This window comes from Fringilla coelebs (assembly GCF_963513975.1).
Source record: "Fringilla coelebs genome assembly, chromosome: 13".
NCBI classification, from domain to species: domain Eukaryota; kingdom Metazoa; phylum Chordata; class Aves; order Passeriformes; family Fringillidae; genus Fringilla; species Fringilla coelebs.
In genome coordinates, this window is record NC_140039.1 from 4,223,013 (window position 1) to 4,246,922 (window position 23,910).

Below are 23,910 nucleotides of genomic sequence, written 5' to 3' on the forward strand. Positions count from 1 at the left end.
TGGTTCAGGTTTTACCAGGATCAGTGCCCTGCAGGAGCTGCAGTCCCTTTTTGGTGCCTTTCCACCCACGGGGAGCACTGGGATGCAGCAGCAGCTCTGTGTCTGCACGAGGTGTGGCCAGTAAATGTTAGTGCCAGTGGGGCCTGGAAAACCTTTTCCCAGACTTCAACCAGCCTCCAAGGCTTCTCTTTGTATGTTAAACATCTTCAGACGTTCCCAGGTTGCTTTAGAATAATTAAAGGAAGAGGAAGTGAACAATGTAAGGGAATAAGGCAGTGACTGGTTCCACTCCCTTTTATTCCCCTTCCAGCACTAAGTGGGTTTCCAGTTTGGTGAAGTGCAGGGGAAACTCCTGCCTCCCTCCAATTGAACATGAACATTTTGGCTAATTTCTGCCCTCTGATACTTTGTTTGTAGCCACCTCTCAGATGCTGATCCCCAAAGGCACAGCAAGCAGCTCTTGCAGCCTGACTAAAGCACCATTGCTGGCAAAACACATTAATTTTCGTCCTGGTGACAATGCCTGATCCATCCTGTCCTTCTCTTAGGCACTGTTGGACACATTTAGCACCAGCATGTACTTATGACTCACAGATAAACTCACAGGATTGCTTCAGCCTGCTTGAGAGTCCAAAATAACCACTCAGGATTTGCCACTGAGCCGAATGTGAGACCGTTCACAAACCTGGGGGCAAAAGTGATCAGATGTGAAGCTGCAAAATGATGGAATTGTGGAATCACAGGAGGGTTTGGGTTGGAAAGGACCTTAAAGCTCATCCCATGGGCAGGGACACCTCCCACTGTCCGAGCCCCAGCCTGGCCTTGGACACTCCCAGGGATCCAGGGGCAGCCACATCTTCTCTGGGCACGCTGTGCCAGGGCTGGAATTCCTTCCCAAAATCCCACCTGACCCTGCCCTCTGCCAGTGTGAAGCCATTCCCTGTGTTCTGGCACTCCAGGCTTTTGTAAATAGGCTAAAAATTCTCTCCCAGCAATCCATACATTTAAAAAAATAATGATAAATCCTGAATGAAAGCGCTGGTGCAGCGTGTGGTCAGAAGGAGGAACAAACCACAACGATACAACAGTTAAAGTTAGCAGGATTTCTGTGAAAACAGAGGAGATTTGCCCATTCTCCATCAACTGCCAGCAGGAAAGAGTGATGTAATTATTGACTGGCCTCAAACTGTAAAGGCAGGAATGAGAAGTGGCAATACTTGGACCAGCTGCTTAAGAGTACCAAGCTCTTTTGTTTCACCTTAACCCATTTGTGCTTTAATATTTTTTAAAATTTGTTTTACTTTTTTAACTTCAGAGGAAGAAGAAAGGAAGTAATTTAGATTGCAGAGAAAAAAAAAAAAAAAGTGGTGTATGGGTAAATCCCCTCCTCCCACCTTATTTTTATTTGGTTTATTTAAACACCCCCAGCAGGGCAAGAAACTGGGAAAGGAGAGCGAGGGGGGAGCAGAAAGAGCCTTTAGGATGTACAGGCTGGTGCCTTCCTTGCTGAGCAGTGGAAGTGGGTGATTGTGGTGCTTTGGCAGAGTCAAACAGAGGCTGGCAGCTGCTGCAGCTCTGAGCTGATCCCTTCAGGTGCTGGGAGCCAGGATTTGGTGTTGCTGCTCCCTCGCCATGTCTGTCCGTGGGTGTCTGTCCGTGGGTGTCTGTCCGTGCTGTGCAACATCTCCCGGGCTCCTCTCCCTGGGAGTGGAGCCAATCCATCCTGGAGGGAGAGGGATCAAGAGGTGGATGTCCAAATGCTTTAGTGCAGCCTCTTTTTGCTGCTGCCTGCTGGGCAGTGCCCGTGGAGGGGTTGGCAGCAGGAGCTGCTGCCCTGTGCCATGGGATCACCCTGCCTTTGGGCTCCAGCCCCCGAGAACCAGCCAGCAGCGGGGGCTGAGCAGATCTAATAGTTAATTGTAATGCTATCGTGGCCTGAGCAGGACAAAACAGAAATAATCAGGCTTAAAACAAACAAAAAACCCCCAAAAGCAACACAGTGTTATTTTAGAATAAAAGCACATGCAGCTGAACTAATACTCCTGACGAGCAAGGACATGGATTTCTCCCAGGGCATCCTGCAGTCCTGTAGGGGAGAAGTGACCTTATTTGCATTTTTCTTGTTGAATTGCTGTTGGGATTTCTGCAGCACGGCAAGAGCAAATTCCTCCAGGAGAACATGGAAATATCACAGCGCTAACGCAATATCCTCCGAGTAGCTTCCTCCTCCTCAGCCCCTGCTGCCCCCCTGCCCTCCCACCACCCCCAGCCAGCAATGACCACCCTCTTCCTTTCCCGTTTCCCTTTGCATTCCCAAAATTGCCGCCTCCCCTTTTCCAGAACAGTCTGGGACCTCCCCTGGCGGCCGCGCCCTCGCCGCGCGCTCCTGGCGAAGGTCAGCGCTCGGCGCTCGGAGGCTGTGATTCCAGACGCCTCTCTGGGGAGCCTGTTCCATTCTAATCAGGTCCTCTAATTGCTCAGGCTCTTCCCCAGCGTGAGGCCCTGCTCCAGTTTTGCAGGCAGATAATTAAATCCCGAGCCCAGGAGCGGCGTTGCAGCTGCGCCGCCACTTCTCCTCCGCGTCTTCTCCTCGTCTTCCCACCCTGCCAGGGCAGCTGAGGCAGGAGCACGGAGCTTTTGGAGCCATGGATCATCTGCCTGGGGAGGATCCAGCCCTGGGATGGCTCCAAAACCAAGGAGCAGCTCACAGCAGCAGGAGTGCACCCGAGGAACCAATGTCCAAAACATTCCATAATCCGTATTTTTTTTCCTTCTCCCGGAGCTGGCTCTGCCATCTTCCCGCAGGAGAATGAAAGCAGCAGGATGCCAGGAAGGGCTATTAACTGTCACCTCTCAAGCTCCCTGTATAATGTATGCACATACTAATTACATTGTAGGAATAGCATGGATTAATTATACACATCGCAAGTGGGATACAGCGTTTTGGTATTTAAAGGATGTTTTTATATAAATGACACATTTGGAAGTTGAAAATAGCACAGATTGGGTTTGTTCAATGAAAGACTGCAAAATTCTGAATTTAATGTATAATATAACCTTTATTCTTTTTCCTCTAAACTCTTGGAAACTTACATAACAATCGTGCTTTAATTATGACACCGTTTATAGACATTTAAAATGCATCTTAATTTATAAATATTTTACATTTGGTCCATAGAACAGGTTGCAATTTACTAAATAATACTGTACTCTTTTAAACAGGCTCTGTATATATTTTTGAATATGTATATATTACATATATATTTTTATATAGAGATAGATTTGCTTGGTGTTGGATATTTCCTTATTGCAAAAAGCATATATGATCATACAATAATCTTTCTTTTTCAGGGCAAGTACTACAAAAAAGATACAGCTATTCACAGTTTACACACAGTAGTTCTACAACACTAGTTTGTGCTATGTGATAACGTTTGTACAGCTTTTTGCCTAAGAGCAGGTCTGTCAAACATCTGTCATAATTGTTTACAATCAAACATTAAATACTGCATTTTCCTTAGAACAACATGGGACTCGGTTACATTAAACAATAAAGAGAAAGTCGGAGTTTTTACCCTTAGTCTAATGAAATCCACAAGTATGATGTACCACGTGTGATGTCTGTGTAGGATGTAGGGGTTCCTCTAAATCCCAAAGACTTACAGGACGTTTGCATCTCAGCTATGGCCGTTTAGGATGGAGCTTAGATCTCGTAGTATTTTACATTTGACCTAGGTATGAAACAGTTTAGAACCTACCCGACATACTCTGAGAGTTTAGGATGTAGTTTGAAATACATGTGTATTATATATATATATTATTTCTACATAATGTGCTTGACATTCTGAGAATAATACCTTATTGCAAGAACATGTTTGTCACCTTCAGACGAGAACAACGAAAAACCCAACATTCACAGGTAACATGTTTTTTGTGTTTTTTGTTTTTTTTTTGTTTTGTTTTCCACATAGTAGTTCTACGTAAATTGTGCTATCTAACATTGTACGGTGCACAAAAAAAAAAAAAAAAAAAAAAAAGTTTGCTGAAAAGCATGTTTTTCATTGCACAGTTCTGTCACAGTCATTTACAATCAAACATCACCCTCCCCAAAAAAAAAAAAGAATAAAAATTAAAAAAAAAAATAAAAGAAAAAACCTCCGTGCCTGTCTTATCTTATAGCTGCCAAACGAGAAATGCCGAGCGGGGCTCCCGCTGCATTCCCCACACAGGGAGAACTTCCAGGGGCTGGCCGGAGCCCAGAGTGGGATTGCATGGGATCAAAGAGCTCTCCCTCGTGCCCTCAGCACCACCCAGCCCCTGGAAATGGAAATCCCACTGCTCTCAAGGTGCCGACCAGGCAGGGTTTGGGGGTGGGAGCTGGGGAAGCCCTGGAGCAGGTTCAATCGAGCCCTGCCTTGGGACTCACTTCAATCTTTAGTTGGTTTGGTTCCTATTTTGGTGGCAATGCAGTGATAGTAGAGTGATAACAGCATGATAAAAGCTCAGGGAGTCTGAGCTTGAATGGCAAATACTTTGTATTTTACTCCTGGGAATCTCTAAGAGCTCTTGGCTATTACTTTGCTAAAAAAGTTAAAAGTCGTGTTTATGCCTCTAACGTTGATTCACACAGATATCTTCTTTTTATAAGAAGCGAGATATGTACTTCTAAGGAAATTTTTGACCTTGTTTCAAAGTCCCCCTGAAAGGCTGAGCACAGCCAGTGTGTTTGGCCTGGGCTGCTCTGCCACAAACCAACTCAATTTTTGCACTAGGAATGTTTATAAAGGCTGTGCCTGCTGTTAGTTGAAGGAAGAGTCTCTTCCCCCCTCAAATGGCCTCAGCTGGAACAAATTTTAAGGGCAGACTTTTGCTCTGGAAACCACTAGTTTACAAAATACTCCGTTCTCTTTTTGTACAAAACAACCCCAAACTTAATTTTACTCCTGCAAAGTCAGAGATAACAGTCTTGGGATTCAGCGGTAAGAAATAGTGATCAACTACTAAAAATCAGCAGCACAAAACTTCAAATAGTCGTGCTAAAAGGTAGATTAAAAAGGTCTTGGCACATCAATTTACAAATTCCAAGGTATGCAACTATCATTGTGAAAGGATAAAAACATTAACAGTCTGTGGATTGCTGGAGAACACAAAAACACTGTCAGACATCTGAGCTCGCGACGGCTGGATCGAACCCACGGCGATTCCCTCGGAGTGGAGATGACCTTGTTGCTTTTTTTTTTTTTTTAATACGGATTTTTTTTTTTTTTTTTTTTTTTGCCGCTAGAGGTAGGTAATTATATTCTCAGATGTGAATTTGTGGTCATATTCAACCATATTTTTTGTTTTTCTGGAGGAGGAGCGGTACTTGGAGGAGGGAGGAGTTTAGATGTAGGCTTCTTTGTTGGCAGAGTTGCTCTGTTGGGCCTGGTCTGGCCCGTTCTCAGGGTGGGTGATGTCTTCACTTGGCTGAATCATCACTTGGATGCGCTGTTCAAAGGACAACAGTAAATGTGAGGCAGCCAAAAAACTCTTTCTAACCTTAATCTTCTTTTTTTTTTTTCCTAAATATTTAAAGACAATTCTTTACAACCACCTCTCTTGCCATGGACCAGCAGCGAGCCACTAAATAGAATTCCAGCTCTGAAGGTGACAGGAGGAGCTGAAAAACCCTGTGCCAGTGCTACAAGGAGATTTCCTGGGGAAAAGCAATGAGGAGAGGGGCTGCTGTGAGCCCAGGGTCCAGCACAGGGACTGCAGTGGGCAGCAGCACTGGGCACCAGAGAACTGAGAGTTCCTCCAGGGATAAACCACTGTTTTAGAGTGTTTTACACTGTTGTAGAGAGTTTTATTCCTATTCTGTCTTTCCTCGTCCTTTTGTCCTCTCTGTTCCTTCAGCTCCTCTCCCCAGCTCATGGCAGAGAATATGTCTCAAAAGAAATCTCTCTTATATCTCAAAAGAAATCTCTCTTATATCTCAAAAGAAATCTCTCTTATATCTCAAATCCCAGCTTGGCTCCTCAGAGCCTCTCACTGGTGCAAGCCCCCCCATCACTTAATAATAATAATAATTTGTCAATGCTTTCAAAAAGGAGCCCTCAATCCACAACAAGGCTGAGATGAGAAACTTTTACCATCAGACAACCCTGCCCAAACAGCAGGTGTATTTTAGGGCAACAGCTCACCTTTTGCACCTAAAAGTTTCCATAAGACTAAGGGAAATCTATTCAAAATGTAGTTGCTAAGAACAGGCAGGGGGGGAACCAAAAAGAAATCAAACCCCAGATTTTTTTTTGTGCAGGCTTCTTTGAAGCCTCACTGAGTCCTTCAAAATTTGCTGAAGACAAAATATTTGGATCAAGATCTGAGCATTTCATGAGGCATCACTCGTCAATTCTGCTTAAGATCATCCAGCCCTTTGCAAAGATGGCTCTGTCAGCTGATTTTAGAATATTCCAGAAGTTCTGACAAATTCCTTCTGACAGTCTTTGGTCACCACAATCACAGAGTGTTTCAGCACTTGGGCTGGAGAGCTGGCTGTGATGTACAGGAGGAGCTGGAGAGGGAAAACTGAGGATCCACCCAGGCTGAAAAAATGAGGTGTGGTGATTGTAGGTGGCTCCTGAATGCTGTGTGGGGCAAAAACGGGGTCAATACTTCCCACCCCTTTAGCAGCACATCTCTGAGGACCTCAGAACCGACTGAAATGGAAACTGACTGAAATAAAAACTGACTGAAATGGAAAATGACTGAAACAAAAACTGACTAAAATAACAACTGACTGAAAAAACCCGCTGACTCTCTTCCATGTGAAGCGCTGCCTCCTTTAAAAAGGGAGCAGTCAGGGAGAGGCTGAGAGCAATGGGAAGAAGAGCAGGGTCACTGAGCAGACTCATCCAATCTCAGAGTTTTGTAGCTCAGCCCCTGATTTTGATCCCAGCTCCCCAGAGCATCCCCTGCCAGGATCCACATCCACGTGTCTTGCATTAATCAGGACAAATTTCCATCATTTGCCAGCCTCTCCTCTGTTTTCTAGGTGTGAGGAGCTGGAATGCCAAGTGTCTGCAGCTGCCAGAGCAGAGATAAGGACCCTGTGGAACGTGAGGAATTGTGTTCAGCAACAGATGGCTCAGGCACTCTCTTGTCTTTTGCTTGGTGCTTTTATGGTTTTCTTTTTTTTTTTGGCTCAAAGCAAAATAACTGAGGGGGAAATAGATGGCAGGAAAGAAGTGCCCAGCAATCTTTGATTGTACAGGTGCCAAGGTGTGGCAGTCATATTTTCTGAAAAATCCCTTGGCCCAGGATTTTTCTCCTGGGAAGCTGAGGAGCCTCAGAGAAAAAGGAAAACAATTCTTAGCTCATTTGCTTCTCCTGTGTTGTGCTCATGTGCAATGTGTTTGGAGATTGTTCACCCACAGGTGATTGTTCCATTGGTTTCATGTGAATTGTTTTGACTTATTGGCCAATCAGGGCCAAGCTGTGTCAGGACTCTGGAAGGAGTCAGGAGTTTCCATTATTATCTTTTAGCATTGTATAAGTATCCTTTCTGCATTTTTTAGTATAGTTCAGTACAGTATTCTTTGATATAGTGTCTTAAAATAGCAAATCCTTCTAAGAATGTGGAGTCAGATCCATCACTCCCTCCTCCATCTGGGCACCTCACAGACACAATACCAAGGGGGTTGGGACAGGCAGCCTTACCTGTTTTAGGGAGCCTTTCAGGGTGAGGAACATGTATGCCATGTAGCCAGGGATCAGCACCATAGAGGAGAGGGCCATGAACCAGCCCACCCCCTGGCCCCACTTGGGGAACACGTAGCTGCCCATGGTCAGGGGGGTCATCTGCACAGCACTGAAGATGAACACTCCCTGCAAAAAGCAGAAGGGAGGGGTTGGGGGTGAGATTCCCACAGTGTTCCGGCTCCAAGAGTTTATCCGGAGCTTCCCAAGACGCCTCGTGCCAAAAAAGGAGTGTTTCACCTCAAAGCTGTGTTCTCACACATCAACCTGCACCTCAGACCATCCAGGTGTGCTGCTGGCAGCAGTAAATTCCTTGGATAAGCTGCACAGAGCCAGAGGGAAGGGGGCTGCTGGGGAAAATAGGGATGCTGGGAATACCTGTGGACATGTACATGGTGCCATTGAGCAGCAGCACCCACCTGCCTTAATCTGGGAAGGGATGACTCAAGGAGCCCTCGACATGAGCAAATAAATTTCTGTCTTTTTATTCCCCCTCATTTGCTTTCTCTGGTTCAATGCTGGCTCATGTGTAATGGTGGCTGCTTGATGAGTTGGTTACATTGCATCTGGGTTCAGTGTGTGTGCAGTACATTTACATTTCTTCGCTCACTGCTTCACATGGTAAAGTTTAGAATCAGGGAAAAGGCTGTTCTGGGGTCTCCAGCACAGATTCCTTGCAGGGTTTGCCAGAAAACCCACAGCAGTGTAGTACAAAATGATGAATATATGCCACAGAATGCCATGGGGGAAGGATGTGAGTTTAGAGCCCTTCTCTGTCACCACAAGTGCTTGTGGAGGAATTCATTTTACAGAATGTTGGCATTTTTGTGTACGTGGAAAATTTAGATTTTAAATTGCTAATTTCTATTTTAGAACACCAAAAAAAAAAAAAAGCCAAAATTTGTCCCTTACAGTTTTCTAACTCTGCCAATCAACCTCTTGAGCATTTCCAGAGGTCTAATAAAAACCATGCCTTCTCTTTTTGGGGCACAGTATTCCTGGAATGACACTGCTTTTTGCTTATTGCCTTCAATGGGATGGCTCAAATCCTTAAAAAAGGAGCGAGGGCAGAACCAATATGAACCTGTGGGGCTGGAAATGACAAGGCTGCAGCACCCAGACTGCTCATTCACATCCTTTCAACCAGAGAATAAAAGTTTGTTCCTTACTGCCACGATGATAGGAGTGAAAAAGGACCAGCAGAGTTTCCACCAGATGCAGGGTCTGTATCCCACCATCTCTTGGATGTTGTCATAAAATCTATTAACACCTGGGGAAAGAAACAAGAAACAGCACAGAAGCATATCAGGTAGTGGGGTTGATGGGAAGCTCAGTGGTTCTGAGAGATATAGTCATAAATTATGGTTATATTTGGGAGCTCTACAAAGATCTCAAGATAACTTCCCCTCTGCCTGGATGGCAAGGAAAATTTGCAAGCTCAAAAGCACCAAAAACCACCGGTTCTTATTCCTCCACATCATAATTAATTCAATAAAGGCCAGCAAACTTATTCCCGCGGGAAAGTCACGTGCAAGAAACATCCTCGATTAATTTCAACTCCAGCTTACATTAGGGTGAGAAATTTGGGGTGTATTTTATAAACCCCCAAAGCCATCCCAGCACTAAGCAGCTCTGTTGCAGTGGGCAGAAGTGGAGCTGAAATCAGAGGGCTGAAATCAGAGCTGTGTCTGTCACCAGTGCATGGCTCTGATTCCTTCCTGGTCAGAGCCTGGAGCTGATCATTCCAAGCTGCACTTCAAGCCCTGTCTGCACCATCCACTTAAGCTCCTCCAGCTCAGAATATTCTGTGATTTCTGGGAGTTTTGGTGTCTTTTCCCATTTGCTGGGTTCTCCAGCAGTGCTTCTCCCTTGTTAAATGCTGTTCCACCCTCTCAGCCCCACTGAAATCCAGCAGGAAGGCTCCTACTTTGAATTACACCCACAGGAAACAAAGCCACTTTTGGTTCCACCCCCAGCACGTGCACATCACCCACGGGTCAGAGGATGAATTGTCCTCAGGGTGTGAAAAGCCCAGGGGAAAATAAAAACGGGCTGTTTACCATAGCACCAGGATATCGAGATGCACTCAAAGAATACGAGGAACAAGAGGCTCATTCCACTGGCAGAGTAGTAGTCAAAAAGCTTAAACACATAGATTCCACCCTGAAATGGGAAAGAAAGAATAAGAAATGGAGCAATGCCTCCAGCTTCAAAATGTGAGAGACAAACTAACAGCGGTGGGTAGGTTAGGGGCCTATTAGTGTAAATTAAACTGGATAAATTTTTTTAAGGCTTGAGGTCAATCCTGACAAAATTAAGATTGCTGCTGTTTAAACTGAAAAGTTTAATTTTACTTTTTGCTCTTTATTTGATAATTTAATCATTAATCATTTGCCTCAAACAGTTTGCAAAGTCAACATCTCCAGCTGCCACTTTTTGGACTGTAGGGATCTGGGGATGTGCATTTTGCTGTCCCCTGAGCCCTGCAGGGGACACCCAGGTAAGGCCTTTTTGGGGCTGCTTAAAACCAGAGGCCAGGCAGAATTAAGGGAATAAAAGCAGTTCTATTTATTGAAGGGCCTGCAGGTACATTTAGGGCAGGTGAAATCCACCAGGGATACACCCAAAATGGATGATGGGTCAGGGGTTTTCATACTTTTATCAGTTTGGTCCATTTGCATATTGGGGGTGAATCTGCCAATTCCAGCTCCAGGCAATGAAGTCATTGACCCCAAGTTTGCTCCCCCAAGTCCCTTTTGTTCCCATCCCTGGCCCTGAGGCAGTGAGGTGTCCTTGATTGCCAGGCCTGGAGAGGAATTGTTGTGTCTGCCCAAAATGGGGAAGCTGCAGCTGGCACTGGGTGTGGGGTTTGGAGTTACACACTAAAGAACTGCAGGAATACAAATAAATGGAAAATAGAAAAGCTGAATATATAAAAGTAAAAAAAAAATCCTAATATTAAAGAAATGGTACTAATATAAATGAATAAAACACAAATAAAAATATCAAAGCTAAAATCTTAAGGGCATTCTATGCTTAAACCACCCAAACCCAAGCGCCAGTTGCTGACAATCCAGGGGCTGGCAGAGATCCCTGGCTGGGCTGGGGAAGGGGAATGGTGGAGCAGGGCAGAGGCTGCCCCAGGGCAGCAGCACCTGAGTGTCACTGACATGTTTGATGAAAAATCCTTTCTTTAGGATTTTTCCTCCTGAGAAGCTGAGAGGCCTCAGGAACAAAATGTGAACAATGATTGTCTGCTGCTGTGGGATGCAGCAGGTGGATCTGGGATTGGTCTGGTGTGGTTGTTTCCAATTAATGGCCAAGCACAGCCCAGCTGTCTCGGACTGTTTCGGTCAGTCTGAACCTTTGTTATCCATTCCTTTTCTATTCTTAGCCAGCCTTCTGATGGAATCCTTCCTTCTATTCTTTCAGTATGGTTTTTAACATTATATATATCATAAAATAATAAACCAAGCCTTCTGAACATGGAGTCAGATGCATCATTCTCTCTCTCCCTTGCCAACATTGGAGTCATCTTTGATTTACAATACCTGAGTGATGCTGGACAGCCCTATCACACAGGATATGAGGCACACCAGCAATACCTGAGTGATGCTGGACAGCCCTATCACACAGGACACCATGCACAGCAGTACCTGAGTGATGCTGGACAGCCCTATCACACAGGACACCATGCACAGCAGTACCTGAGTGATGCTGGACAGCCCTATCACACAGGACACCATGCACAGCAGTACCTGAGTGATGTTGGACAGCCCTATCACACAAGATAAGAGGCACACCAGCAATACCTGAGTGATGTTGGACAGCCCTATCACACAGGACACCATGCACAGCAGTACCTGAGTGATGTTGGACAGCCCTAGCACACAGGACATGGTGCACAGCAGTACCTGAGTGATGTTGGACAGCCCTATCACACAGGACACCATGCACAGCAGTACCTGAGTGATGTTGGACAGCCCTATCACACAGGACACCATGCACAGCAATACCTGAGTGATGTTGGACAGCCTTATCACACAGGACACCATGCACAGCAATACCTGAGTGATGTTGGACAGCCCTATCACACAGGACACCATGCACAGCAGTACCTGAGTGATGTTGGGCAGCCCTAGCACACAAGATAAGAGGCACACCAGCAGCAGTACCTGAGTGATGTTGGACAGCCCTATCACACAAGATAAGAGGCACAGCAGTACCTGAGTGATGTTGGACAGCCCTATCACGTAGGACACGATGCACACCACGGCGATGAAGAGCTCGCGGCGGTTGCGCAGCAGCTTGGGGAACTCATCCACCAGGGCAGTGATGAAGCCTTCCACGGTGCAGAACTGCGAGGAAAGGGACACAGAACACACTCCAGAGCCCAGCTGGACACAGCACACTGCAGAGGCCAGCAGGGAGTTTTGGGGAGCAGTTTGTGGTTGGACCCTTGGCTGGCCTGAGGCTGCAGCCCCCAGCGAGAAGTGAAAATTCGCTTGACTGCAGCGGGAGCTCTGCTCCTGAATATCCTTGTTTCTGTCTAAAGGGATCTGTGCAAAAAGATTTCCAGCTCGAGGAGCACTCAGAATTCTAAGCTATGAACTGTTGCTTTCGCTCTGTGAACAGGAGCTGCTCTTTTAAAGATGATAAACCTTCACTTGAGGGCTTCGGTGCCTCAGTCCTACAAAATAAACTTCTTTTTTATGTGATTTACTCACATACACAAAAGCCAACACACAGAGAAAATCTAACCAGACTGGTGCTTCACACAGAAGGTTAAAGATTCTTGTATGATTCTCATATGTAATAAATCAAATATTCTCTGCATCCCCAGAAAACATTTTTGTTGAGGCTGTGCCCTCCAAATGACCACACTGCAGAATCCTTCTGTGTGTATATATTCAGATAAATTTTATCATTATGGTGGCTGAAATGTGAAAACCAGAAGGAAAGTAAAGTTTTATTAATTTTCAGCAGAGAAAATAGAATTCAACCAGTGGTTACAGCTCCTGTAAATTAGAGTGGATGAAATGTTTCAGTGACAGACAGAAAATGCAGAGAGCATGACAGCCTGTAGATACATATTCCTTTTAATAATATTAGACCACCTTCCTCAGCTGTTAGTTGCCTAGAGACAAGTGCTTTCAAGAATATTTTTGACCCAATTTTTCACAGCAGTTTCCCCCCAGACTGAGCAGTGGGTTTTAATGTCAAGCCTGAAGCTCACTGAAAAACAAAGAAATAAAAAGTGTAAATTTTCAACTTTCTTTCATCTCCCAGGATAAAATACCCTCTTGGTCTTTTTGTGCTCACAGGCTGAAGTCAGCTTGGATTTGTAGAAAAGGATGGATTTTCTCTCCTGGAAGATTTACTGAGGCAGTAAATCCCACATTCCTTCACGTGCTGGGAGGGCTGTGCTCGGGACTGGGAGCTGCTGCTTTGCCAGCTGCAGCTGATTGCAGGTAAATTAACACATCTGCCCAGGACTGGGCCCCTAAAAATGATCCAAGAGTTCAGCAGCCAGGGGGGAACTTCCCTATCCAAATCCTCCAAGTATTCCTTGTAAAATGAGGCAGGGTGCTCTCCTGAGGGCTGCCACTGGGGTTGTTCTCTGTATTAAAATTAGGTTTTGTTGGACATGGTTATTTCTTAAGGGCTTTCTCTCCTGCTCTGTGCTTTTTTATTTGTGTCACAGTCAACATTTCTAATGATTCCATGTGTTAATTTTGTGATAGTTTAATCTAAACACAGAATATCTTGGATTTGCAAACCCCAGGGCTGAGCCTCCTCCTTCATTTCCAGTTGTCAGACATCACCCAGCACCAATAAATTGTGATCCTTTCCCTTGGGAAGTGATTTCAGAACACACCAAAACCCAGAATATCCTCAGTAACCATCCCACTGCCCACTGAATTAACTCCAGATCTTGAAATGAAATGTGTGTTGTGTCTTTTTTGCTCCAGTGGTGAGTTCTGGAGCCGCCTTCCAGAAATTCCTGCGGCATCCAAATCTTGTAAAACACACCCCAGTGTCTCCTACGCAGCTGAACATTGCACAGGTATTTTGAACACTGTGATTTAACAGGGAATATTTCAAAGGTAAGCTCCCTTTTGCCGGCAGAATAAATTTTCTGCCCATTTTTCATGTGCTTCCAACAGTTCATGGAAGAGCAAAGGTGTTCAAGCATCAGTTTTTTTATTCATTCTTTCCTGAGTGCCTGCTATTCTTTATTTGATTATTCCAGGGACCATCCTGCCCCATGTTCAGCTGGCAGGGGAGAGCACAGGGGGAGCCCTATTGTGTTTTTTGTGTCTGACCAAAATGGCAAAGCAGCAGCTGACACTCTCAGTTTAGAGCTAAACACTGAAGAACTGCAGGATTACAAACATATGAAAAATACAAAAGCTAAATGTGTAAAGAATCCTAATATAAAATAATGCTAAAATAAAATAAATAATCCTGAATTATTAATTTAGTCCTAAATTATTAATTAAATCCTGAATTATAAAATAAATAATCTCAAATCATTAAATAAATCATTAAATAAATCCTAAATTATAAAAAAAATCATCTTAATAGAAATAAATAAAATACAAATAAAAATATCAAACCTGGTTCCACCCAGTGGCAGAAAATCTGTATTTTTATTTGTTTCCACCCCAGTTTTACCTGACTGTCAATGCCAAGCATGAGCAGCATGGAGAAGAAGAGAATTGCCCACAGAGGGGAGATGGGCAGCTGTGTCACTGCCTCTGGGTACGCCAGAAAAGCCAGTCCAGGGCCTGGGGGAGAGACAGGAGACACAACATCAGAGGCTGGGGATCCTCTGCTCCTGCTGGGGTGCCTCTGCCTGCAGCCCCTGAGCAGAGATTTCAGCTCTTCCCTGCTCCCTGACCCCCAGGGCACTGCAAGCACCTGGGGTGGAAAAAACCAAAACCACAAAAAAAAGCCAAAACCACAAAAAAAAAAAAAATACACCCCAAAGCCCCCCAAAGCCAATCCAGCAGGGCACGGGGTGGGCTCAGCACTGCCTGGCCCAGCCAAGGCAGGGATGCTGCTCCTGGCTGGGGTCACTCCTCCAGGCACTGTCAGCAGTGGGGAAGACACTTTCCAGCATTTCCAGTATTGCCATTTGCTGTTCCATTCCACTCACCCCCTCCAAATGCACATTTGAATAAACTCTGTCCTTGTGGACGACCAAACTTTTTAATTTTTCTTCTTGCTGACTGCAGATGTTATACCCCTGTTTTAAACCCCTATTTAAAAGGTGTTTTTTTGTTCTCATGGCATAGCTGGACGTCAGGGTCAGAGGGAAAACCAGCAAATTTAATAAACACAGAAATGAAGCTCATGTGCTTCACCTGAGGAGTGCCTCTGATTTTTCAGTTTTCTGTCAGTGCTTGGTCCCAGCCCCCAAACCAGTGGGGCAAGGGTGGCATCAGCACCCAGATTGCCAAAGTCTAATGAGGATTCTGAAGCAATTAATTGCTAACAAGAGCAGATATGACTAGAAAGCGGTTCAGAAAGCATTCCAAACAGCAGGGCTAAAAGCAAAATAAACTTCAGATAAATATGTTAATTTTACTCCGTTTGGCGTTCCACAGAAATGCAGCGACGCCTTTTAATAATGTAATTTGTTTTATAAGGCTGCATAAAAGATGGCAAAACGACCTCTCATGGTGGTAAAATCTGGCACCAGCCTCCAAATTTACTAGGAGAAACAGAAGCCTTAATTAAAGGGTCAAATTTTTAAATATCCTTTGCAATCAGTGGCCATGGGCATCTTTCAGAGGTCTGCTATCAGATGTACTTAATATGATGCAAAAATATTGTGCTGTTTGCAGGTGTAGCCTTTATATAACTCCCTCTGTATCAAAGACATAAATCCAAAAAGCTTATTTCACACCCCACTGCCTTTCCAGAGCAGCTTTTAATAACAGTGCCTGCCATCATCATTTTGCACCTAATCTCTTTGTACGTGCAATTTATTGAAGATTATTTTCAGGGCTTAGCTTCTCTCCTTTTCTAACCAAGGAGACATTTCAGTGGGTTGTGTTTGCTAATACAGCCATCCAGATTTTGTCCACCAGTGAGTTCCAGCCAAGCTTTGAGCTATGAGATCCCTCCCTGTGGCCAGAACTGCTAAGTGAGTATCTGGTGCACCAGCTGGGTCAGGGCAGCCATCTGCTCTGCTGCTTTTGAGCTTTTTCAGCTGGAAGACACACAGGAAACTGCAAGGAAGAGCAGAATCCTCCCATGGACAGCTCCACAGCTCCCTGCCCTAAATAAATGTCTTTCATGACACAGAGTCACATGAAAGGGGTGTGGGTGTGAACTGGGGAGAAATGGATCTGCCTCCAAGGGCTTCGCCTCAAGAGATGGGAAAAGGAATTAAAACCCAACTGAGTTGGGAAATATGAGTTTAAAAACCAGCCCATAACGACCAGAATTCCTCCTGCTCTGCCTGGAGAGGGTTGGGACAACACTTTTCCTTCTGCCTTTCCTTCTGGGAGACTGAGGGGACGGGGAGCTGAGGAGCTGTGAGGAGGGATTTTGAGCAGTTGCAGGAACATCCTACAAGCAAAAAAAAACCAACCAAACAAACAAACACCTGATGCACAGCTTAGAGGAAAAGATTTTGGGTACCTGATGCTGCAACATCTGCAATTGGCCTCTTTGTGACATTGGCCATGAATCCCACAATGGAGAAGATGACAAAGCCAGCAAACATGCTCGTGCATGAGTTTATGCAGCACACTATGATGGAGTCCCTGAAACAAAGGGAAGGGGCTTTAAGCAGCAGGGAAAGCAAATTTTCATCCTTTTTGGGTTGCTTTTATTTATTTATCTTATTTTTTTTTTGTCCTGTGGAAAGATCTCGATGATTTAGGGTTTCACAGTTTGGGATTTCCCATTTTGGGCTCCATTCCAAGTCTTTCCCATTGGTGTAAAAGCAGTTGCACATCTCACCCCCAGCCTGACAGAACAGTTAATATTCCACACTAAACTTTATTTCAATTATCTGTACACAGAGACAGAAGCCAGCTCCAGCTGAGACAGGCAAGTGCCACTGCAATATGTGCAGTCATCTGCTTACCTGTAAACATTATTGTGGAAAGGGTTGTAACTTCCAAGGGCAATCAGTGAACCAAGACCCAAACCGTAGGAGAAGAAAATCTGTGTGGCAGCATCCAGCCAAACCTGATTGCAGGAAACAATTCTTTTAAAAACCTGCACTTGAGGAGCAGCTCAAATGTCTGAAAGGGGAGCAGTGAGGAGTGAAACTTTGGTTTACCAGCATGCAGTATTTACCTCAGAGTCTGAAAGCTTGCTGAAGTTGGGGGTGATGTAGAATAAAATGCCTTCCTTTGCTCCAGGCAGTGTTACACCACGGAAGAACAAGATAAGCAGCATAACATAGGGATAAGTAGCAGAGAAATAGACCACCTGATGTGAAGAAACAAGACAGTGTAAGTGTGCCAGGAAGAATGATCAAAAGTATTTGCTCCCTGAAAATGCTCTAGCAGCAACTGAGGCCACCTCTTAAAATTGAGGCATTTTTTTCAATGAAAAGGCTACAGCAAAATTCCCTAAACTCCAGCTCTGAAGGCAGGTGGCTGTTGCCTATTTTTCTGAAAAGAGAACAGAGCGGACTAGGATGTTTTCACTCTTTTTTTGGTATTTAATACAAGGAAGTCCCATAAGCACAAGGATCGTGGCGCCGGGATGCTGCTGGTAAAACATCTGGCAGTTCATTTTTCCTACTCTCTCCTCCTCTATATTACAGGCTCCTACTTTCCTGCCTTTTCAGAGGTCCTAGAAGAAACCCTTTCTGAAGTCACTCAGCCCTCTTTTTGCCCTCTTTTTGCCCTCTTTTTGCCCTCTTTGTGCTTGGGAGACAGGAGAAAGAAAATGGTTTGCTCTGAGCTCAGCCCAGCCCTGTCCAACACACAGTTCAAGGTGGGTCACAGTTCTAACCTCCTGTCAAAAACCAACAATCTGTTCCCTCAGTGTGAAGAAATCCCAGCCCTCTGCACCAGACCTGAGGTCTTCTAACCCAACACCAAGCCCCGTTGCTGTGGCTTTTCATTTCCCTGGGATTTTTTTCCGACAGGGAAAGGCATGAGCCAACGTCAGATGTTGCTGCCCTTTCATTCAGAAAGGTCTCTCAAGAATATAATTTCCTTTAATTGATTAGTAAACCCTAATTTCCACTCACAGCCAGGCAGACCCCAGCGTGAAGTCCTGTGAAAGGACCTCAAATGTTTCTCAGTCACATGAGGCAAGGTGGGAGCAGCTCTTCCCAACACTTCCTTACCTATCCAGGTCCAGCAAGAATTTTGGATTTATTGCACAATTCTTCTGAATTTTCCAGTGGGTTTGGATAGCCATAGAATGAGGATGAAGTGGTTTGGTTCCAGCAAGAATTTTGCATTTATTGCACAGTTCTTCTGAATTTTCCAGCGGGTTTGGATAGCCACAGAATGAGGATGAAGTGGTTTGGTTCCAGCAAGAATTTTGCATTTATTGCACAGTTCTTCTGAATTTTCCAGCAGGTTTAGATAGCCATAGAATGAGGATGAAGTGGTTTGGTTCCAGCAAGAATTTTGCATTTATTGCACAGTTCTTCTGAATTTTCCAGCAGGTTTAGATAGCCATAGAATGGGGATGAAGTGGTTTGGTTCCAGCAAGAATTTTGCATTTATTGCACAGTTCTTCTGAATTTTCCAGCAGGTTTAGATAGCCATAGAATGGGGATGAAGTGGTTTGGTTCCAGCAAGAATTTTGCATTTATTGCACAGTTCTTGCTGGAACCAAACCGCTTCATCCTCACTCTGCTGCTATCCAAACCAGCTGGAATATTCATCCCAGGAAGAAGCAAAAATATTTGTGGGTGATTTTATACCTGGCCTGGCCAAGAGGCCTGTAAGTGAAGCATCTAAGGCCGTGTTCTGACCTAGCTAGAGAGCAGCCAGCTCTTCCTAAAACATGGGGCTGTATCAATCCAAGAAAACACAAATTAAATCCTTCACAGAGCTCCGACAGCCAAACTTCCCCGGCGCCTCTTACCTCAAGAACTTTCAGAATATTTGAGCAAAGTGGGTATTTTTAATTGAAAGGTATTTACAGTGCTTTTTGATCTTACCTTTCCAGTCCAGCCTACCCCCTTCCAGATACAAAAATACACCAGGATCCAGGCAATTGCCAGGGTGATTGCCAGTGGCCATCGGATTTGCCCGGGCTTTTCCAAGCCGTCGGTCATTTGGTGCATGTTGCGTCTGCAAGGAGCCAACACAACATTTGGCAAAGAATTCAGAAGGTGAAACAGGAAGGGTGACAAGGGGATCCTGGGACATGCAGGGGAAGGAGGGAGGAAAATGCTGAGCTTACTCCCAGAACTCCACCACGGCACTGGTCATGTTGGTGGTGTTTGCTAGGGTGTAGTTGGAGAAGCAGCGGTCGGTGTTCCAGGGGTTCTCACAGTGCTTCCAAGGAAGGGTCTGCAGAAGGGAGAGCACCAAAAACCTGGAGTCAAACACTTCTTGAGCAAGGATTACCTCAGGTGTCTCTTTCTTTGCTAGAACTGACGGCTGAGTGCAGAACTAAAGCACCTGGAGCTCTGCAGACATTGATCTCCCCGGGGTGAAAGCGATTTTAATTCCCATCAGTTGCAGGAGGCAGGTGTGGAAATATTCCCTCTTTTCCTTCACAGAGCAGCCCAAATGCTCTGGATTCAATACACTCACCATGAGAGTATGTAGAAACAGCAGAAAGGACCTCCTGGAGGCCCTGGTACCTCTTGTTGCACAAGAGATAATAAAATTGGGATGGTTATTGATCAGAGAGTTTCATTTTCCCCTCCGTTCAGGGGATAATTGGAGAAAGATGAAATTTCTGTCTGTGACGTGCATGTTGTGCACATAACAGATAGAAATTTCCATGCCATCTTTCAGAAGTTCTGAGGAGCAGAAGCTGTTTCTCATGAGCCTCATTTGCATGGATCTTTTTGATGGCAATTGTTGGGAAATCCTCTCGCAGAACTGCTGTATCAGGGCACTGTGTGCTTCATGCACAAGGAGAAGAGGCTTCAAGAGAATTAGAAGTCAATATTCATTTAACATGGGCCACAAGAAACACTTCCAGACTCTGCCTGACCTTTCACATCAATAACAATTCTGAGGACAACAAAGCAGAAATGGTCATGTCACTCCCAGACAGTAATTAATGCAAATTTGGTCAAGGCAAAATTCTTTAAAGCCAAGAACAAGCAAGCATGAGCAAAATTTATAGAAGAGACAATTGAACAATGATACATTAATTATATGCAACTTATGTAAGAACGCTTCCTCAGATGGCCAAACCCCACAAATCAGACAGGACTTACTCAGCTGATGAATCACCCTTGAGGGGGAAAAAAAGGCAGCTAAAAATAAAGTAAACAGGAAAGAAAACAAAGCGAAAATAACAACAATGAATGGAAGTTCAGAGCTAATCAAATCACAGACCTTCCATTCCATGGGGGTTTCTTTAATAAACCCCTCCATCATGAAGCCACATGGCAATGATACTGCTTCCCAAAGAACTCATGTTTGTGTGGCTGCTAGTGAAGGAACAGAATAATTAGTTGCACACTAGAATTTTTCTTGGGGGAGTGACTGACCTATAAGTTCAGTTTTCTGCTCTGAATTTCTTGTGGAAGAAAAAAAAAAATTAAAAGGATTTTTACAAAATAGAGGGGTTTTTTCAGTAAGAATGGATTATCCTACAGATTTCTGTGCGTGCTGTGTTAACCTCACACGTCTACACCGAGGCAGATTAGTGGTGTATCCATATTTTACTTGGCTTAACATCCAAGAAACAATTCCCCATCCCCTCTGACACACACTTACAGTGGTAAAGGAATTATACAGGTAGTATATGGCCCACGAAATAATCACAATGTAGTAAATATTTAGCCAAAAGGACAGGACTGCGGCAGCCAGTCCCACACCTGTAAGGAAAACAAAGAGAAATAAAACCAGGGGAACTTCCAAGTGAACAGCAAACACATCACACAGGGCAGGCAACATTGGGAAATGTAGGAGTGAGAATTTCAGCAGTGCCATTGCAGGGTGGGCATTATTTGGGGGATGGCTCAGCCATCCACGAGCTCACTGCCAGCCTTCAGGATATTACAAAGCAAGGCTGCACCAACCCTTACCAACAGCAGCAACTTGAGCAAAAACACCTCTCTGTCAGAGACAATTTCATCTCCCTGCGTTTTCCCAGCACTAAATCTCCCAGAGCAAAATCCAATCTCGACCAACTCGCAGCTCACCCCGTGCTAATTGTCAGTCCTACTGTGCCAGGTAATTTGTGACACCACGTGCAGCTCTGCTGGGCCAGGACTCGGCTCAGGAGCTCGGAATTGTCAAAGGATTTGGGATTAGAAGGGTGAAAATCATCATTTGAGAGCTTTGTGGGTCTGTGCGGAATCGAGATTAAAAGCCTGGGGTTCTGGCAGTCAAACTTCAAATTCAAAGCGTGGAGTGAGTTTTTCTTAAGGAATTCAGCATGAAATTGCCAAAAGTGTCTGGCTTCTGAATTTCAGTTTGAAAAACAGGTGATGCCAATCTCTGTGAGCTCAGAAAAATTTACCAAAGTTTACCAAATTGCTGTGAACACATCCAAACCTGCTCAGACAACTACTGCTGGATATGCTATTTTTAACAGTCTTTATGCATTTCTACAGAAAATCCCGAGAGTTGCTGAAGTTCAAAAATAAGCCTGTTGCAATTCTAATGCCTAAATCTTGCTATTTTTAATGGAGAATAAAAAATATAGCCTAGCACGTTTCAAAATCATCAGTTACACCTCAGAAAATCAGTGTCTTCTCTAGAAAAATCATTTAAATATAAATGAAAGGCACCAAGAAACATCCTTGCCCTGGCACTCTGGGAAACTTCTGCAATTTGGAACCAAACGAGAAAGAATTGGAATCCATACTGTACCTTTGAACATTGGAGCAAGCTTCCACACCCCAAGGCCTCCTATAGATGTATACTGACCAAGGGAACACTCCAAAAGGAACAGTGGCACTCCAGCAAAAATTAAAGTTAGGAAATAGGGAATCAGGAATGCACCTAAAAAGAAATTTTTAACAAGCCTGTTAAAGTGGGGAAAAGCACAAGTGAATTTCCAGTTTCCATCCTTGTTACTTATGAAAAGAAACCCACAGGGTTTTTTCCTCTCAGATGTAACTTTTCAAAAATGTTAGTGGAAATCACACGTGCACTTCTGAACCAGCACCTCCAGAGGTGAAAATAAAGGGAAAACCAGAACTCCCCATCGTTAAAATATTTTCTGTTGAAGTAAAAAGCTGAAATCCAGAAGCCTGTGGGCTTTGCTGCCTTCACCTCTCACAGAGAGCACAAAGGCTTTAACCAGCCCTGGCTGCTTTCCAGCCTTTTATGGGGAGCTCAGAGTCAGCTACAAACCCCATGAAATCCTCTCAAAACTCAGCCCAAAAGAGAGGGATCTGCAGGGTTGGGTGGAGGGCAACGTGCTTTAGTTCTGCTCTGATACTTTATGGTCTTTTAAGTGCCACTGGCAGCTAGGAGTTAGAATAAACTCCAGGGCAGAGCTCAAAGCAGAGCTCCACACTCCAAAATGGCCCTGAACCTCCTGGAAACATGGAAAGCAAGAAAACAAAAAAAAAAAAAAAAAACAAAAACCCCAAGCCAAAACAACAACAACAAAACCCCCAAAACAAAACAAAACAAAAACCAAAAAACAAAGCCAAAGCAACAACAAAACCTCCAAAACTCCAAGAGACCCCAACCCCCCCAGCAAACAAAAAAACAAAAAACCAAAACACCAAACCAACAACAAACAAAAAAAGAATCCAAAACAAAAACAAAAATTAAAAGCCCCAAAAGACCCCGCAGCAAGCAATCTAACATAAAACCAAAACAACAACAACCACAAAAGACCCAAAACAAAACAAAACCACTAAAAACACCAAAACCACCCCAGCAAACAAACAAACAAAAAGTCGAAAAAACCAACCCCGACACCATCCAAAAAAACCCAAACACTAACCCCAAAATTCTCAAAAAAAACATGCAACCCCCCCCAAAAACAACAAAAAATCCCTAACCCAAACCAACTGAATGTATGAAAAATCTCTCCAAACCAGGTTTCGATTTGCTGGTAATTTGTTGGTGACTCCTTCTCCACAAACCAAAAAACCAAACCAAAACAACAACAAACGAAAAAATCCAAAACAAAAACCAAAAAGCCCCAAAAGACCCCACAGCAAACATAAAACCAAAACAAGAACAACCACAAAAGACCCAAAACAAAAACAAAAAAACCCACCAAAAACACCCCAGCAAACAGACAAACGAAAAGCTAATAAAAACCAACCCTGACAGCACCCAAAAAAACAAACAAACCAACCAAAAAAAAGCCAAAACTCAAAAAATTCTCAAAAAAATCCTGCAACCCCTCCCAGAAAACCAACAAAAAATTGCCAAACAAACCCAACCCAACTGAATGTATGAAAAATCTCTCCAAACCAGGTTTTGATTTGCTGGTAATTTGCTGGTGACTCCTTCGCCACAAACCAAAAAAACCAAACCAAAACAACAACAAACCAAAAACAATCCAAAACAAAACAAAACCCCAAAAAACCCCACCAAAAACACCCAAACACCCCAGCAAACAAACAAACAAAGAGCCAAAACAACCAACCCTGACACCACCCAAAAAAACCAAACTAACCAACCAAAAAAAAAAAGAAAACACAAAAAATTCTCAAAAAATCCTGCAACCCTTCCCAAAAAAAACCACAAAAAATTGCCAAACAAACCCAATTGAATGTTTGGACAATCAAACCAGGTTTTGATTTGCTGGTGACTCCTACCCCACAAACCCGCCCAACGTACCTCCACCGTTCTTGCCGCACAGGTAGGGAAATCTCCACACATTCCCTAAGCCAATGGCATAACCTACACAGGACATAAGAAAGTCAAATTTCCCTTTCCAAGTGTCTCGGTCTGGAAGGTCCGTCTTCTTCTTCTGCACTTTTACTACCAAGGTTTTGGGCTTGTCATTGGTGATGGAGGCGTCGACCTCGGTGGAGATCTGTCCGTCCGCCACTTTGGTGCCGTTGGTGGCCAT

General features: G+C 44.3%; 1 protein-coding gene across 1 annotated transcript; it reads right to left on the reverse strand.

Moving 5' to 3' along the window:
- Positions 1–5,048: 5,048 nt before the first annotated feature.
- On the reverse strand, positions 5,049–23,910 carry SLC6A1 (solute carrier family 6 member 1; the record flags this gene model as incomplete). The annotated part of the gene is made up of 14 exons (XM_084214431.1): positions 5,049–5,487; positions 7,699–7,866; positions 8,907–9,007; positions 9,798–9,900; positions 11,964–12,095; positions 14,416–14,528; positions 16,393–16,517; positions 16,844–16,947; positions 17,059–17,193; positions 18,893–19,025; positions 19,138–19,247; positions 20,637–20,737; positions 21,738–21,869; positions 23,676–23,910. 14 exons carry the CDS (start codon positions 23,908–23,910, stop codon positions 5,383–5,385), a joined length of 1,797 nt encoding a protein of 598 aa, XP_084070557.1. The 3' UTR covers positions 5,049–5,382.